The sequence below is a fragment of the Aulonocara sp. 'chitande type north' Nkhata Bay genome, linkage group LG20 (genome assembly GCF_057382095.1).
Source record: "Aulonocara sp. 'chitande type north' Nkhata Bay isolate Kocher_YH1m ecotype deep benthic linkage group LG20, A_spYH_male_GT1.1, whole genome shotgun sequence".
Lineage (NCBI taxonomy): Eukaryota > Metazoa > Chordata > Actinopteri > Cichliformes > Cichlidae > Aulonocara > Aulonocara sp. 'chitande type north' Nkhata Bay.
Window position 1 is genome coordinate 12,704,774 of NC_141363.1, and position 17,212 is coordinate 12,721,985.

The 17,212-nt window shown below is 41.9% G+C and overlaps 2 protein-coding genes across 2 annotated transcripts in view; one reads left to right on the top strand and one right to left on the bottom strand.

The window, feature by feature from the left end:
* LOC147305274 (vitamin D3 receptor A) overlaps window positions 1-17,212 on the top strand; it is an 84,534-nt gene that overhangs the window by 58,342 nt on the left and 8,980 nt on the right. The window contains exons 5-9 of the mRNA XM_086278577.1: window positions 6,700-6,884; window positions 8,600-8,699; window positions 9,311-9,488; window positions 11,532-11,683; window positions 12,194-12,310. Of these exons, the coding sequence (XP_086134703.1) occupies window positions 6,700-6,884; window positions 8,600-8,699; window positions 9,311-9,488; window positions 11,532-11,683; window positions 12,194-12,310 (732 nt within the window). The remainder of the gene's footprint in view (window positions 1-6,699; window positions 6,885-8,599; window positions 8,700-9,310; window positions 9,489-11,531; window positions 11,684-12,193; window positions 12,311-17,212) is intronic.
* The window catches only part of LOC147305275 (uncharacterized), a 64,324-nt gene continuing 59,394 nt past the window's right edge, over window positions 12,283-17,212 (bottom strand). Inside the window, exon 4 of the mRNA XM_086278579.1 lies at window positions 12,283-12,379. Coding sequence (XP_086134705.1) covers window positions 12,347-12,379 — 33 coding nt within the window. The 3' untranslated portion in view covers window positions 12,283-12,346. The remainder of the gene's footprint in view (window positions 12,380-17,212) is intronic.

Below are 17,212 nucleotides of genomic sequence, written 5' to 3' on the forward strand. Positions count from 1 at the left end.
AGTAATATTGTCTTATATTTTCAGTTTGATAGTGTTCTGCATTTAACTGTGTTGGTTATGCATGCAGCAGCAGGCCTGGGTGTAACACAAGAAGAAGGTGCTGTCAAGGGAAAATGAGCCATCACCTCACCTTTTGTTAACACAAAATAGCATTTGATGCGCAGTGGCTACCATAGTTATTTTGCATGTTTACAAATGATCATATTATACAGTGCTTACATCAACGGTCCTGCATCCAACTTATTTAAATGAAAAATAGGGACTTTAATGTTACAAGCCAGTGTGCATTTCAGTCACATTAAAACTAACTATATAGTAATAGAAAGTACCGCCAGCATCACTGCATGAGCATAATTGTAACAAGTTGTAGATGACAAGAGGTAAATAAGAGAGCAAGTGGGAAGGAAGGAAGGGGGGAAAGAAGGAAAGAAGGAAGGAAGCCAGGAGGGGTTAAAGAACTTTTCAACAATGGCTCGCTTTCTTCAAAGAGACAGAATTGTTGAGCTTCCATTTCATTCACAAAAAGACTGTGTGTGTGTGTGTGTGTGTGTGTGTGTGTGTGTGTGTGTGTGTGTGTGTGTGTGTGTGTGTGTGTGTAAGAGGGCACAATTCAGACTGGTGATTGCCACCGTGTTCACCATAAATAGACATACTACACTGCAGTGTCTGTTTGTGTCTGATGAAAGAAGAGCGAAGAGAGAGCGAGAAGTTAGAGAGCGACAGGGACTCTTATGTGGATAAAATGGTCTCTTTGTCAGAGCTTATACACAGGTTTGTGGGGAAAACGCAGCCCACTGTATTCACTACTGGGAATTACAGCTGCTCTGCTTGTCTCTATTGTGCCTGCGAAGCAATTTTTCCAAATAAATATCCGTTGTATGCTATGTTAAAGCCTCAGATCTTTGGTAATGATAAATCTGTTATAGAAGAGACGTATTAATACCAACTGCAATTGTGTCATTGACACTGAAAAGAAATGTAGCAGGACTGTATGCTAGCAAGCTTGACACTAAAGCCCAGTTCACACGACTGAATCGAGTCAGATTATTAGCATTCTGTGAATAGAGTAACTGTTAAAAATATTAATATATTATCAATAGATAACATGTACAAGAGTGCATGCAAAAATGCATGCAGTATTGTACAATATAAAATCCTGTCTTCCTTCTCTCACCCCAACTGGTCACTGCAGCTGACCACCCCTCCCTGAGCCTGGTTTTGCAGGAGGTTTCTTCCTGTTAAAAGGGAGTTTTTCCTTCCTGCTGTCGCTAAAGTGCTTGCTCATAGGGGGTCATATGATTGTTGGGTTTTCTCTGTATGTATTATTGTAGGGTCTACCTTGAAATATAAAGCACCTTGAGGCAACTGTTGTCGTGACTTGGCGCTATACAAATAAAATTGAATTGAATAAAAATTACGTAGTGTATGCACCTTGGAGCTTCAGCAACATACATACAGTTGGCTTCTTTCTTGAGTTATTTACAAGTTTCTACATCAGAGAATAAAGTTATGTTGAAACCAAGCACACCATTGTTTTTCTTGTGACATTACCAATAAGTTTGATGTGTCACATGGTCCTCTTCCTATTGAAAAAACAAAAGTTGTATCCAAGATGGCCGACTTCTAAATGGCCACCATGGTCACCACCCATCTTGAGGAGTTTGCCCCCTCACATATACTAATGTGCCACAAACAGGACTTTAATATCACCAACCATTCCCATGTTATTACGGTTTATCCATATAAATGGCCCACCCTGTAGAAGATAAGATCAAAGTGTATATGGACTGCTGTGTGTACCTCCAGTTATAAAAGAGTACAGTTATCTTTACTGATGTGTCTTTGTTGTGATAACATACCCGCAGATTACTGAAAATTCAAACTGATCCCAACACAGAGCCAGATACAGCATTCTATCTACTCAAACATTTATTTATTTTTTATTTATTTAAAGTGATATGTCGAGTTGATAAAGGAGAACAAACAAGTGCTCGTAGTAGTTTTCAAAGCATTGTTTTTAGGGTAATTTTGCTTGTATGACAAAGAAGATAACTCTGATAACTCGTTCTGTGCATATATCTCCATGCGGTTCTTATGCGCCAATCCCAGCTGTTTGTGATTTATTTCATCAGGCGGCCTCGCTGCGGTTGCGTTAAAACTTCTGACTCAAAAGTATTTTCATAAAAAAATAATATGTCTTTGTCAGCTTTTATTTCCATGGAAATAAAATAACATAAGGATTAGGTTTCAGGATTTTTTTGGGGTTTTTTTTCTTTTGTTTTTGAGGATAACATGTAATAAATGAATTTGAACGAGTCTTTTCATTCACACAGTTCAGTTAGCATCAGTGTTGGTGTGTATGTGTTTCTGTCTCTGTATTCTATCCTCTTTATTCTGACGGCTTTGTCTAAGCTTCACCGCCATTCAGATTAGAACTCCGTGTGTGTGTTTGCCCTCTGGTATTTGTGCCAGCTGAGTTCATAGTAAACACCCTTATGCTGTCCTTATTTGACAGAGGTTAGGTGGATGCCAGGACACCCCTCCCCCACGCCTGTGTGTGTGTGTCATAATACTTGCAGTGTTTGTGTATTTTTGTGTGCTTATCCTTGGGTGGGTGCTTATTTGTAACAGGATTAGAAGTTAAGGAGAATTTCTGAAACATTTTACCGTTTAGGTGGCTGGATTCTCGCCTGCTGTTGCCAAGCCCATCAGTTCCCTAATTTAAATTCTTCACCCTTTCTCTAATGTTTTTGTATTCTGTCCTTTTGACAACCTTTACTCTTGTTCGATGTAACCAGAATTGCCAGATGCTCACTTTGTGGACCAAACATGTTAAACAGAGGGAAATGGTGTGGATCCAAAACTAAAAGCTTGATCTCCCAGCTTCATCGTCATGAATCTAATGGGCTATTTCCTCTCTAAATAGTAAGTGCAGTAAGTGCTGCAACAGTATTGGTCACCAGAACCACCTTGACATATATCTAGAGCTGGGCGATAGAACGATAACGATATGTATCGCGATATAACTTTTACTCGATAGAGAAATTAAGCTATCGCGATAGACCTCGCCGCTCTTGTCCTCTTAAAAAAAAAAAAAAAAAAAAAAAGGTCAGCCAATCCAAATTAAGTAGCGCAGAGCCGAACCAATCACAGCCGCAGCGTCACGTCGCGTGACTTGTTGCATACAGCACAAGTGCCAAGCCGCACGTGTGTTTGTTTGGGAAGCAGCCAGCGGGTAATGGAGCCAGCACGTAATGGAGGAAATGAGTGTGCCGACTAGAAAAATCAACCGAGCGTGACCGAAGAGAAAACAGATGATGGTTCCAATGCCGGAGAGATTGTCGAACGGAAGAGCCATAGAAGTTCCGTAGTGTGAAGGTATTTCGGCTATTTCAAGTCTGACAAAAAACAGAGTAGGGTGCACTGTAAATTGTGCCGAAAGCAAGTCTGGAAATACAATAAACTGGTGCATGCGTCACACTGTGCGCCACGTTATTGTTTCGGTGAAATGAATTTCTACAATACTGTTACTGTTAATTCTACTCTCTGCAGTGTTTAAATGCTTACATATACACACAGTTACTGTCCGTCCACACATACGACTCGGGTCTGCTTCTATGCCGCAGCTTTGTTTACTTTTTCCCACCGAGGCTTCTAGACTTCTGATTGGCCAACATTTCTGCACGGTTAGGAATCTAGCGCCACCTGCTGCTTTGGCATGTTCATAGCAGCGTTTTCCTTCATTTCTGCCTTTATGTGTGGACGGGATTATTTTTTAAAACGAAAACGGAAAATCTCCGTTTTCAAAAATACCCGTGTACGTGTGGACGTAGCCTCAGTCTCTGACTGGAAGCGCTAATTCGTCATTCGGCTTTTGTCAGACTAAAGTAACTGTTAAAACTGTTTGAAAAGCTAAGCTATACAACAAGGAGAGATTGAGAATTTCCTTTTAGTTCTCAGTTTATTTGATATTGACAAAAGTTAGTCAGTTTTGTCTGATCTTCTGTAAAACAAACTAAGATTTATTTTTAGAATTAATATTTTGTTTCTAAGTGGAATTGACAGTTTAGTCTGTTTCGTTTGTTCTATTTTGAAACTTAAACGCTTTAGCGGCTGCCTTTTGTGTAGTTTGCAATATTTGCCTTTATTTATCTGAAAAAGTCTCATGTTCCTTAAGTACATCTACCCTGTTGAACTTATTATGGGAAATAAATATTTAAATAAAAACAAGCTGCTGATTATTTCACATTTTACTTGTGAGCAACGGCACATTTAAATCTTACAAATATAGTTATTTGGCTTATATCGTGATAGATATCGTTATCGACTGAAATGAAAAAAACATATCGTGATATGAAAAAATCTCATATCGCCCAGCTCTACATATATCTCACCAAATTGGAGTATTAGAAGTCTCAATTGTGTTTAAGTGGTTGGTTGGCTGGTTTATGAATAAGCCTGCTGGGAACCTCTGGGCCTCCACCACAGGGGCACTCTGCTGCTCGCTTATTGCCAGGGAACAGGACCGGTGTTGACCAAAACTTGTTGGATTTTAATTAATTGCCCCCATCACAGTTTGCCTTTCTTTCTTTCAGCCTTTCTCTCTTTGCTCTCCTCTGCCACTCTGGGCACTTCACCACATCCAATCACTGACTTTACAAACAGCAAACTTTCTTTTGGTAAACTGCTGCTGCCTGCCAAGTGCTGTGGGGTGGTCAAGATGTTCCTTTGATGGTTGGTTGTTTTTTGTGGAAAGCCTTAATGATTCCATCCAGTGCTCAAACTTGGCTGGAAACCGGTTCAATCATGTTCTGGGCTTTAGAATAGCTTCTTTGACGGCTGGTGCCAAACTTGACCAAATTGTGCCCATTCACGATTGAGTTATTTGGATGTCTTCACCACAAGGAGTGGTTCAAGACAGTCCTGGCTTGTGACTGGATGGACACCGGAGTGTAGCCAAAGCCTAATTAATTACAGTCAGTTAAAAGAGATGAAAGCCTAGTAAAACCTAGTTAGCTAAGCAGTCAAGCTTATTGAATTGCCTTTTTAAGCCTCAAGTAGTAGTATTTGTTGTTGTCGTTGGTCTCTGCATCACCCAATCATTTGATTATGTAACGCTGCTTCTGTGGTTGCAGTCCAGGGTGCAATTACAGAAAGTTCACTTTAAAATTAGTTGTTTACAACTTCCAGGGAAACAACCAGTATTCAAGATGAAGTGTGTGTTTTCTGAGTTCTATTTAATTTACAGTCAGCCATGACATATAATTGGTCTCTTAAGCTCTAAAGTACATAAATATTTGCTATCCTTGTACCTTTGATCCAAAGATGTATTTAAAATTAGAAAGGCTACAGCTGAATTACAAAAGTTCCCTGTCTTTTAAAAATTGCACATGCTATAAATACTAAACAATTTAAAAAAAAAAACAGCATAATGTGATTAGACTAAATTAATTGTGCATAAAACGTAAACAAAACAGTTTTTCTGTAGCTGTCAGATTGCAGCTTCATCTTTTTGGGCTTCAGCCATGACAGTCTGTCTCTTCTTGGCAGTCGCAGCCTGTCTGGCAATCACACTGTCTGTCTGCCCAGTTGAGCTCTTCATGGGTAATCGTTTACTATGGCGCAGAGTCAAAGGTATAATATGGGCCAAGGCATTCATAGGTCAGTGGAATGCTTCAGCAGTGACTACAGTGACCCATGGGCTCCAACTTCAGATAACATAAATACTAACTGTAAAAATATTTACCAGTATTTTTAGCATTTCTGAAAACGTTATCTTCAATAATTTAAATTACAATCAGGTGCCCCTTCAATTCGACAAATATCCAGATGCTCATTTAAAAGAGAAACTGAAACTGGAGTGTTTATTGAACCTTTTGTTTAATTTAAAAAAAAGAAATTAATGATCAGTTTAATTTGTATCATTTTTGCTACCATTGCTGGCATTTTTGTGTAATTTACGGCAATGTGTTATTTTGCGATTCATTTATGGGTTTTTTTAGGGGTGAAAAAAACTTCTGACAAGATGTTACATAAACTCACAAAACCCATGTATCAAATATGGTATTTATGAATCCCTTGTGGCAGGACCATTTTATTGTAATGTAAAACCAGAGATTAGCCACTTCAGGAAATGTTGACAGTGATCTTTTTTTCTAATACAATTTTATCAGCGCCATCTATCATGGTTTGCCTAGTCAAAGGGATCAGATTTTGTCAGAGGATTCACGGCCATCTGTCATTGTATATCATATTTAAAATCCAAAGCAGACAAATGCAGGTCAGCGGCAATCTGTAGTAAATAATATGTTTTGATAGTCTCTGATTAGAAAGCAATGTAAGGCTTCTGTCGGGCAGCATGAATAAGGAAAAAGGCACTTAAATATCTAACATTAACCGCATCATCTGAATGAAAAGACAGGAGACATGACAGGCTCTTCTGCTTGCCAACTTGAAGCGATGCAATGGTAATGTAACCTGGGATGGAAATATTTGGGGCTTACATTACATCGCCCTTAGCTACTTTTATTGCTGACTTTCTCAGATTTCATCTATGAAAGTTGGTAATGATGCCTTAACTATTATCTAAGGTACCACACAGGAATTGCTTTCCTTTAACTCCTAACTTGATTTTGCTTCTTTTTCATAATTTCTTTGTAAAATGTTTTGATGTGTCTTTTATTCTATCTTCCATTGCAGTCATACTGACAGATGAAGAGGTTCAACGGAAAAGGGACATGATAACGAAGAGAAAAGAGGAGGAGGCAGCCCGAGAGGCCATGAGGCCCCGGCTGAATGAGGAACAGGCTCGGATCATCTCCTGCCTGGTGGAAGCTCACCACAAGACCTACGATGCCTCCTATTCTGACTTCACACGCTTTAGGGTTAGTCCTGTGAAAAGTTACTTTCTTTCTTCACACCTGCCAGAGGTCCTGGGTTAAAATCTGAGACAAGCCCCCACTTGTTAAGTTCTCCTGAAAAAGTCCAAGGGGTGTGGGAAAGTAAAAAGTGTCCGGTTTGAAAAAAAGAGACATGGAAGGAAAATTGTTAAAGTTTTAAAAAATGAATAATTAAACTTAAAGAGATGGACGAGCTGCTATCGCCTTCAAAAGAAAGAAAACATAACAAAAGCCTCTCTGGCGTCATGGGCCACATAAAGCCCAGTTTGACCTTAAGATGGGATAAAGGAAAATCTCCTCTCTTTCAGTGCAAATATGTTTAACTACACATGAAATCACTGAGATGTGCAATTTTAACTGCATGTCTCAGGTTTCGACATGAAAAATGTGCAAAATTACAGAAAAAAGTAGCTCACTGCCCAGAGTCTCCTGTATTTCTAAAACATAAAGTTTCTATATTTCTATAGATGGTTAATGACAGAAACATTTCTGTCATGTAATTGTTTATGTACTACTTAGTTCAGTTGATTTAGCATGAACGACCATGGGGGAGGAGAAACTGTAAAACTTACAGTTAAAAGTCCAAAAATGTATGCCCCTCTTTCACGTTTTCCAGCCTTCCAGTGGGTCTGACTGGAGTCTTTGCTGGGCTGACTCTGGTCCGGAGGCCTTATGTTTGACACCCCTGCACTAGCGCTCTCTATTCTCTGGTCTTAATTGCTGAGTAGAGTCAGCTGTACAAAAAGGCTAGCACCTTACCCACGACCATACAGGGTAAAACCACAGCAGGCCCTACTAGGACAGTGACAGCTCACTTTATGATTAGTGGAGCAAATTCATTTTGTTTTCCAAATGACTATGGGTGTACCAGGTGTCATGTGTCATGACCTGGTACACACAGGATGAAAGCATGGAATCAGATCTGTCTTTTACTTTGTGCCTAATGAATATGATTAGATTAAATTTGTCTGCAGTAAAACATCAGGAATTGCTGCAATGTGTTAACACCACAGCAAGCCCCATTCATTATTACTGAGCGTTAACTCTTACACAATTACACTGACTTGAGCTGGACATGTATATGTGAGGTGACATACTTTAATCACAGTTTCCACTTATGCATATTTTTCACAGAAAATAATTATAAGTAACAATGAAGCAAATATTTTTGAATGAGTAATGAGAATTTGAGAACATGATTTTGGTACTTTTTGGTAATGTCACTGTTTTATATACAAAAATAGAGCTAATAGAGCAACAGTGTTGTGCCATGTGTGCCGACCAGGTTAGCTGTTTAATAGTTCACTGTTGTTGAAACGTGGGCTTTATTGAAATTCATCAAAGTGTTCTTCAGTGATCAGTGATTACATCAGCTGCTGGTGAGGCAGGGGCTGTTTTTGCTTGTTCTTTGTTTTTTTGGTAACCCCAGTACATACAGGAAATTTTCAGAACACGGTGTTCATGCACACTGTGCGGCAAACCTGACATTTCTAATTCTATTATGTGAAGCTTTATTACTTTATTATTGCGACTGCTATTCTGAGTAAAACCTCAAATAGAAAAAGAACAGTTCCAGCAGTCCCTGCTCCTGTGACACAGACCTGTGGTGTGTTGTGATTACTTGGACTTTTGGAGCCCATGAAAACAAGCCAAGCAGCACTGGGTAATATTAATGCTTGTGTTTACGTGTGTGTTTGCAGCCCCCGGTACGCGAAGGCCCGGTTACACGCAGTGCCAGCAGAGCTGCCTCTCTTCACTCACTCTCTGATGCCTCGTCTGACTCATTAAACCACTCACTTGGTGAGACAATAAAGGGTCCCTCTTCTCTTGTGTGTTTTATCAATCAGGGTTAGGACACAAGGACCCAGCTGTGAAGAGATCTATTGATTAAAAATAATAATAACTAAGCTCCATTTTGCGGTTGTATCACACCAGCTGCATTGTCAGTGAGCTCCTGGATCATACCCACTGTGGAAAACAAACAGACCCAATAAAGGAATACTCATATTTGCAGTTACAAGAAATATGAGGGGTGCTTGTGCCCACTGTTAGTCATACTGACTCACTGATGCTCCACAGTGAAGCTGTAGTGATTGTACTGATCTTGAGCTGCTGTGTGTCACCCATGTGTCTTTTTTAGAATTTGTTGCTTCTTTGCCATATCGGCCAAACAGAATACACTTAATACCTTTCATTAAATTACTTAAAAGTCTTTGGTGCATTTATTATTTAAACCCATCGGTTCAAGGTGAACTCACTTGCCATCTCCGCTGTGTAACCGGTAACTTGCTCTTTGCTATTTCTGTCCGTTCTAAATGTTTTCTTGTAATCCCTCCCTTCCTTCCCCACCCTGTTCCCTTTTCCCCCCTTCCTCCTTTATCAACTTGTCTCCTAATCCCCTCCTTGAGCAGAGTCAGTGGACACCAAAATGAACTTCAGCAACCTGTTAATGATGTACCAAGATGGCGCAAGTAGTCCAGACTCCAGTGAAGAGGACACAAAACTTTCCATGCTGCCCCACCTGGCTGACCTGGTGTCCTACAGCATTCAGAAGGTTATAGGCTTTGCCAAGATGATCCCAGGCTTCAGGTACCAATTAAAGCCTCTAATGAGATTTGCCAAGAAAGTACATTAAAGCATTTTGTTATTTTTGTAACTAATATTTTTAAAAAGATGGATTCATCTAATTTGCCATAATTTACCAACAGTTGCTAAACACTATATAATGTTAGCTTTATTTGGGTTTACGTGGGTCCCAATGCACCGATAAAATAGCTGATCAGCTATTTCGGTAGATTACTCATTTGATTCACTAAGAAAACATAAACATAAATGCTAAAAATTTGGCCATTCTAACTTTCAATATGTACGGATTAACTGAATCTGCTAATTTGGCTATGGAAGATTCTAAAGAACATTTTCAGTTTCTTTTTTCCCACATAGATTTCATTTCCATAGACATGAGACCAATAAAGTGATTGGCAGATTATTCAGTAATCTGACTGAACATATAATTTGAATACTTTGTTGTGAATGTAATTGAAATGTCTTAGAGACAAAGCAGACTGCTTAATCTGATCCAATTAGAGATAAGCAGGAAAATTGCTGGGCTCAGAGGGGCTCTGATTGCTAGACGTCTCATACCATAAAGCCGCTAATATTCTAGCAATCTTATTCTCAATGCCATTAACTAAGTTTCTGATATGTTTTTTTATGGACTCGTTACAGTATATCCATGTTATATTTTCATTTTTAAAATTAAATTTGCAAGAATTTCAAGCAAACTTTCTTCACTTTTTCACTATGGGCTCTTTTCACCAAAGTTTTGAGGTGGCACATGAATTTAATTAATTTTGAAATAAGACTAACATGATAAAATGTAGAACAGGTGAAGCACTGTCAATACTTTCCCGATGCATTGTAAATTCTGGTGCATCCAATGGGTAGCACATAGACGATGCCCCACCCACATGAAGGGCCCGGTTGTTTGCTGGGCATTACCGAGTAAGGCGAGATGCTATTATCAACCCCCAAACAAACATGCTCTTCCAAGAATACTCCAGAACAGGCTGTAGCTTTATAAATACATGCAGAGCAGAGATAAATTTGTAAATGTATGCACATACAGAGACGATGAAACAGAAGAATAAACATGGAATACTGTATCTCTCACATGGGTGTGCATAACGCATACATGTCTGCATCTTGGGAAACAATAATGGATCATGGATAAGTAAGGTCTATGCTGTGAGGCCCAAATGAAGAAGTTTGGGATTTCTTTGTCAACTTTCTTTTTTTCTTTTCTTTCTGTAGGCATAATTATAGACACATTTAAATAGTGTTTAGATCCTTGGTATATAAAAACAAAGAAAAAAAAATCTGATTTCATTCAGCAGTGATGGCATGAACATGTAGATAAAAGGTCTGTGGTTCTCTTACATTTGCATCTGCTTGCATCAGTGAATGCAGATGCACATACTTTTAGTTCTGTTTGCAAAGATCTCTGTTGCTAAAGTACCTGTTAAAAATACATTGTTTTATTTCTTGTTCTACTATCTCTCTACCTCACAGACGAACAGTTATTTGTGTATATAGGTGGTTAAGTGGAACTCGTCAGATGGAACAGGGTCATGTGTATTCTGGGGACAAGAAAGTTTTGGGTTTTTTATTAGCACGCTTAATTTGCATCAATTAAAATGTAAAGTTTGTTTGCAGCCAGTGTTTGTTACCGTGCACGTGTACCGCTATATAACAGTACAATCTGACCCATTTCCAAACTTACTACATGCACTATTTGTTTCTTTGGCTTTTTGTTTTTAAACAAAACACTTTACAGTTAAAACTGTATTTTAAATATATTTACCCATGATTAATTCACAATTTATGATAATCTATTATTATTTTATTTGCTCTTGTATGGGTTATTCATGAAGTTATACATGTATAACTTTGTATGGTTAATGCATTATGAAGGCACTATTTCTCTCAGGGCTTCAAAAAGTAAAGTAAACCAAAGAAAACACCTTCTTCTTCTGTCCCAGGTCCAGATTCACTGATTTGACAGTGCTTGTGCCTGACTGAACCAGTGTAGTGTGACTCATGCTTTTATCTGTAACTGTGTGTGTTGTACAGAGACCTGACAGCAGAGGACCAGATCGCTCTTTTAAAGTCAAGTGCCATTGAGATCATCATGCTGCGTTCAAACCAGTCATTCAGTCTGGAAGACATGTCCTGGAGCTGTGGAGGACCTGACTTTAAGTATTGCATCACCGATGTGACAAAGGGTTGGTTTCCTCTCATTCATGTAGCAGCTGCACAGTAGAACTAAAGCATCGGTGACTGCATTTCATGTTTACAGTATGTATTTTTAAAGAAGCGTGTACAGAGCGTGTAAGAGACCATGCTTATCTGTTATATATACTCTTAAAACATGGACTCCTCTTCTTGAGTCACTGCTCTGGAGGCATTGGTGAATAATAGCTTTACACACTCCCAGGTATAGAGTGTTAATTGTTGAAGCTGGTGACACAGCTGGGATTATTTTTCTCCCAGTTTATATAACAGTCTTACAAGGATCCCCCACACTCGGCTTTTTACGCACACTTGCACATTACTGTGAGGTTTCAATTTCAGGTATTTTCAGCCACAAGCGCACACTCTGTGCTTATTCACTCGTACATGAAGGGCAGGTAGCGATGTTCTCTGTCCGCAAAATCGAAATACACATAGAGACCAGGTGTGTTTTCATTCATAAGCACAATGTACTAACAGTGAGTGTGTGTCATCCTTCACAGCGGGTCACACTCTGGAGCTGTTGGAGCCGCTGGTGAAATTCCAAGTCGGTCTGAAGAAACTCAACCTGCACGAGGAGGAGCACGTGCTGCTGATGGCCATCTGCCTGCTCTCCCCAGGTACTGCCGCTGCTGTTTGTGTGTTCGTCCGTGCCTTCATTGTCTTGGAGTATTTCCAGCTGAGCCATGCTTTAAAGATTGAGAATAGAGATTAGAGATGGTTAGTGGTTCGTTTCACTACTAACAACACCGTATCATCAAAGTGTGAACAGCATGGCGCAGGGTGTGTGTCGCATTCTCTTTCCGACCTAGATTCCTCCTATAGTCGTGTGCTGCCAGTAACACAAGAAAAAGCTTTTCCTGGAAGACCAAATGTGCTGTTCAGTACATTAAAGCATGAGGTTACAAAACAGTGTGGGAAGCAGAAGTTTGCATGCTGTAAATGACAAGTTTGAACCAGTGAATGAACATTAGGAGTATCAAATCCCTGAATCACAGAAAGAATCTGTCAAGCAGCAGGGTCATTTGTAGAGAATGTACACCATTTCAAAAACAGTTTGTTTTGTTTTCCTTGAGACTCGAGAGCCTCAGGGACACACTATTTGTATCAAAGCAACAGCACTTAGAAAGTAGCCGCAGTTAGAAATTAAATTCTTTGAGGGAGGGAAAAAAATCATTAGTTCTGTCCTTGTTCTCTGTTGCTATTATGTTGAAAGTAATCCAATATAAACTTGTTATCTACACATCTTTAGTTACAGTACACACTCTGTGGTGCAGATTTCTAAGCACACAGAAAAGAAAAAGGTTCAAAATATATTTATCCAGTAATAAGAAAGACTAACAGTGACAGACGTGTGATCAAGACCCAGAACATCCCATCACCATGGCCCTTACACGTCTCAGACACTAACTGATAGCAGACAGTGTTCTTTTTATAAACCTGTTCATATACAATACTGTGCAATACTGTGAGGTCTCAAGGCAAGCTTTCTTTCCTATTTTTTTTTAAATTTCCTTTATAGTCGTTTCTGATGATTAAGGACCTTGAAGTGCACTTTATACATTTTTTGTTCTTTACTTCTTTGCTTTAAACATATTGAGTCCCCCTGCTGGTGATGCAGCTTCTGCATGTGTGTCCATTTCATGTTTTAAAGAGGCAAAGTGTGAAATGGACTCGACGTACCGGCGTGTCTATTACATGTTTTGCCGTGATACTGGGTTGATGGGTAATATCTTCTGATGAATCACTTTGTTGGTGCTAGAATTATGTAGGCCTTTTTTATGCTTGAATGCTTGATAGGTCATTATGATTGGGTTAACTATCAAACTTACAAGAAAATGTGAGGGATGGCTCAAAACTTTTGCACAACATTTTATACAAAGCAGGTAAATGTTTTCTGTTAGAGCAGCAACATTGTTGTACAATCTATGAAAAAACTGTTTATAGTTCAATTTGAAATGCACACTAGACAGCTGATGCATTTTTCTTGAAGAGACAGTAAGAGCGTCTGTGCGTCAGCTGTCTCTGCTGAGTGCAGGGAGGATATTACAGAGTGAAGATAACAGCAAACATTCCTGAAAAGAGACATTCTCCCACGTCATTAATCACGTCTTGTACACGTGTATATAAAGATCCTAAAGTCTGAGTCAAGCATGAGGAGCATATTTAACACAGAAATGAGACAGAAGTAATAATAATAATAATAATGGATTGCATTTATATAGCGCTTTTCGGCAACAGTGTTAAGTAATTGATATGATAATTACATTAATTTTATGATCAAATCAAACTTTTTATTAACAGGGAGCATGATACCAGCCTACAGACATGTAGGCTGGTAGCATTACTACTTAACATTTAAATTCAGTATTTTCAAAAACAAAACAATTGTTCAAGATGGGCTTTACGTCTACCAACAACTGCTCACACTGCCAAACCAATTCACCGGACAATTATATCCACGCTCTTTGGTTCTGTCCACCAGTTCAGAAGTTTTGGCGCGAGATATGTGAAGACTTATCGAAGTGTCTGAAATGTAACATTCCAACTTCCCCCTTAGTGTGTTTGTTGGGCAGCTTAGATAATGTCACTTCAGAAAAGAATATCGCCCATATGGTTTTCACTGCCCTATGCATAGCCAAGAAAACAGTCCTCATGAACTGGAAAAATAAAAATAATCTTAATTCTAACCAATATAGAAATTATCTATTAGATTACATTAGTCTTGATACAGCCTCTGCCACCACATCAGATCAATTGCTCTGGGCTCCTTTGATCAGCTCCATCACCTAGTGGGGGTGGGGGGTCATAGTTTGGTCCCGCCTTCACTGTTGTGATTGGTGTGGGGGTAGGGACAGGCTTAGGGCGTCGGGGGGTTCCCCGGAGGCATCTTCCTTGGGGGGCTCAACCCGGGGTAGCGGTCATGTCCGGTTAGGGGCTCTGTTGGCTCTCCGGTGACTGTTTCCTCGCGGCTGCGTGCAGCGGGGCTAGGGGAGGGTCTGTGCTGACGGACGTGGGTTACTGACCTGGTAGCCTGGCTGCCCCTGGGTGGGTCCGGGATGGGCGTGAGGTTCTGGGGGCGCTCCGTCTCTGGGCTGGGACCCGGACCGGGCCTCGGGGGCTTGGGTCCTGGTTGGTGTGTTGCCGGGGTTGTGGGCGGGTGGGTGCATGGGGGCCCAGCCCTGGAGCAGGGTGCCGCCGGTGCGTCGAGCCACCTGGGGGGCTCTTCAACTGGTGGGGGAGATTGTCACATCTTGCAGGAGCTTTCCTCTCCTCAGGAGCTCCCTCTGTAGGAGGGGGAGATACAGGAGAGGTGGAGGAAGATCTCAGCCTGGGTGTTTATTGTCTTATGTAGTCTGGAAGATGAGTGGATGGTGGGGTGGGTGCAGTTTTCTCTGTGGTGGGGTTGGGTGGACTGTCCAGGGCTCTGTGGGGCTGGGCGGCGCTGCTGCACTGGGCCCGGTCTGGATGGGCCTGGGCCCCCTTTCCCTGGCGGGTCGCGGAGTATGGGGGTGCCTACTGGGGTCAGCGGGGGAGCTGGCCCCAGGGAGGGGTCACTTGCCCCTCCCTTCCTTCCCTCCCCATCTCCAGCTGCCTCCCTCTTCCCGCTCCACCACAACCACCCACACATGCAGGGCCTTGGAGTAGGGGTATGTCACCAGGGTGCAGAGGAGGCTACCCCCCCCCTGTCCCCTTCTGGCTGCCTCTGCCTCAATTTTATCCCACAACTTAGACATTCACATTACTCACACTCTCATTACACATACATATAGGATCTTGGGGGTGGGCACGATACACGGAGTCCATATTACCATCAGGGTGTACACCCCACCCCTGGCATCGTTGCCCACCTCTCAATTTTAAATACACGTAGACATTGAGGGCTAGCAGGAGGGACCATGTGCTTACCTGCTGCTCTCTGGCAGGTAGCTCCAAGCCCTCCTGGGTTTTAAATGCACCTTAGAACACACATGCATCAACACTACAATGAGCAGGTGGAGGGAGGTTTGGAGTCTTCTCTCACCCCCGTTCTCTGCGACCTGCTGGAGCAGGGGGGCTAGGACTAGGAGGAGGAGTTGACCGTCCGACTGCGGTCTGGAGTGTGGAGCCTTCCTGCTGCTGCGGAGTCGGGGCGGTCTGCCTCCCCCCACCGCAGGGAAAAGGGAAACACCACCTGGGTCTGGGTGCAGTTCCCCCCTCCAGGGGCGGGGGCACCTAGACCCGGTTTGTAGAGTACGCTTGGGGAGTGTGATCGTGTGTACAGCGTCTCTTTATGTCTGTCTCCACGTTGGTTGAGTGTGGAGTAAGTGCATATGAGAGCATGAGGGTGGGAATGGATGTTTGTATCTGTGTGTGCCTGTATGTCTGTGTCTATATGTCAGGTTGGGTGTCAGGCGCCACCTCTCTGGGGACATCTCAGGCCCTCCAGGGTTTGGAGGCCTATCTCCCCCTACCACCACTTTCCCTGCCAGTGGCGGACCCCCTCAGACATCGGTGCGTTGGTGGTTCTTTGTGTCCGGGGATGGGCGTCCAGGTACACACCGGCTCACTCCTTGGCGGCCGCTTATCGGGGCCTGGAGCCTGGGGCTCGCTCGGGCCACTTCGGAGGTGGGGTGCCCCCGGCCTCTCGGCCTGGGGCTCGGTCACTCAGGCGCAGCTGGCTGCCGGCGGAGCTCACGGGCGCGTCACTGCAACCCCCCCTGGCTTCTGCTCCGCGGCTGCTGAGTGAGCCCTCATCTGGGACTCTCCTCAGCTCTTTCCGGGACAGTGGCGCAGCTGCCCCTCTGTTGGTCTTCCTTGGTCTCTTGTGTTCTGGGGGCCTCTGGATGTCTGGAGTTTTGATCTCCTCCACACCTGCTTCACGCCCTGGAGGACGGGGCTGTGGCCCCCCCACACCCTCTAGCAGATTATTACATGAAGGAACCTTTTAAAAAACAAAAAACAAGCGCGTCCATGCTCACAGGTGTACACACTGGTGATCACACCCACAAACTACACCCTTTTTGGCTCCTACCTCAAAGCACACTGTGTTCTGTTGATCTTATGTGCTGCACAATAATGTTTAATATTTAGTATTTACTGTCATATTCCCATATATCATTGTGATGTTGTTTATTCTATTACTCTTGTTCTCTTCTGCTTGCTTTCTTTTTTCTTTCTCAGCAGGTGATCCAGGTGATTGATATATGCATTTTTTTTCTCTGCCCGTTCTGTTGGTTTTTGTCTTTTGCCCTTCTCCCCCGTCCCTCTTCTCAGCTGTTTCTCTTTCCCTCTTTCTTTCTCCCCTTCTTTCCCCCAGTCAAGTCTGTCCCGTATTCAGTAAGTGAAAATAAAATAAACAATAAAAGGTGAATCAAATGGACCATTACGGCAAGGCTGGGATGGTCAATTTGGTAAAGTAAATCCGTTGGGCATCTTTCTTTGCCTTTAGACAACAATTCTGATGGCAAAAGAGCCAAACGGGACAGGCCAAAAAAAAAAAAAAAACAAAAAAAAACAACAATTAAATGTTCTGAAATATG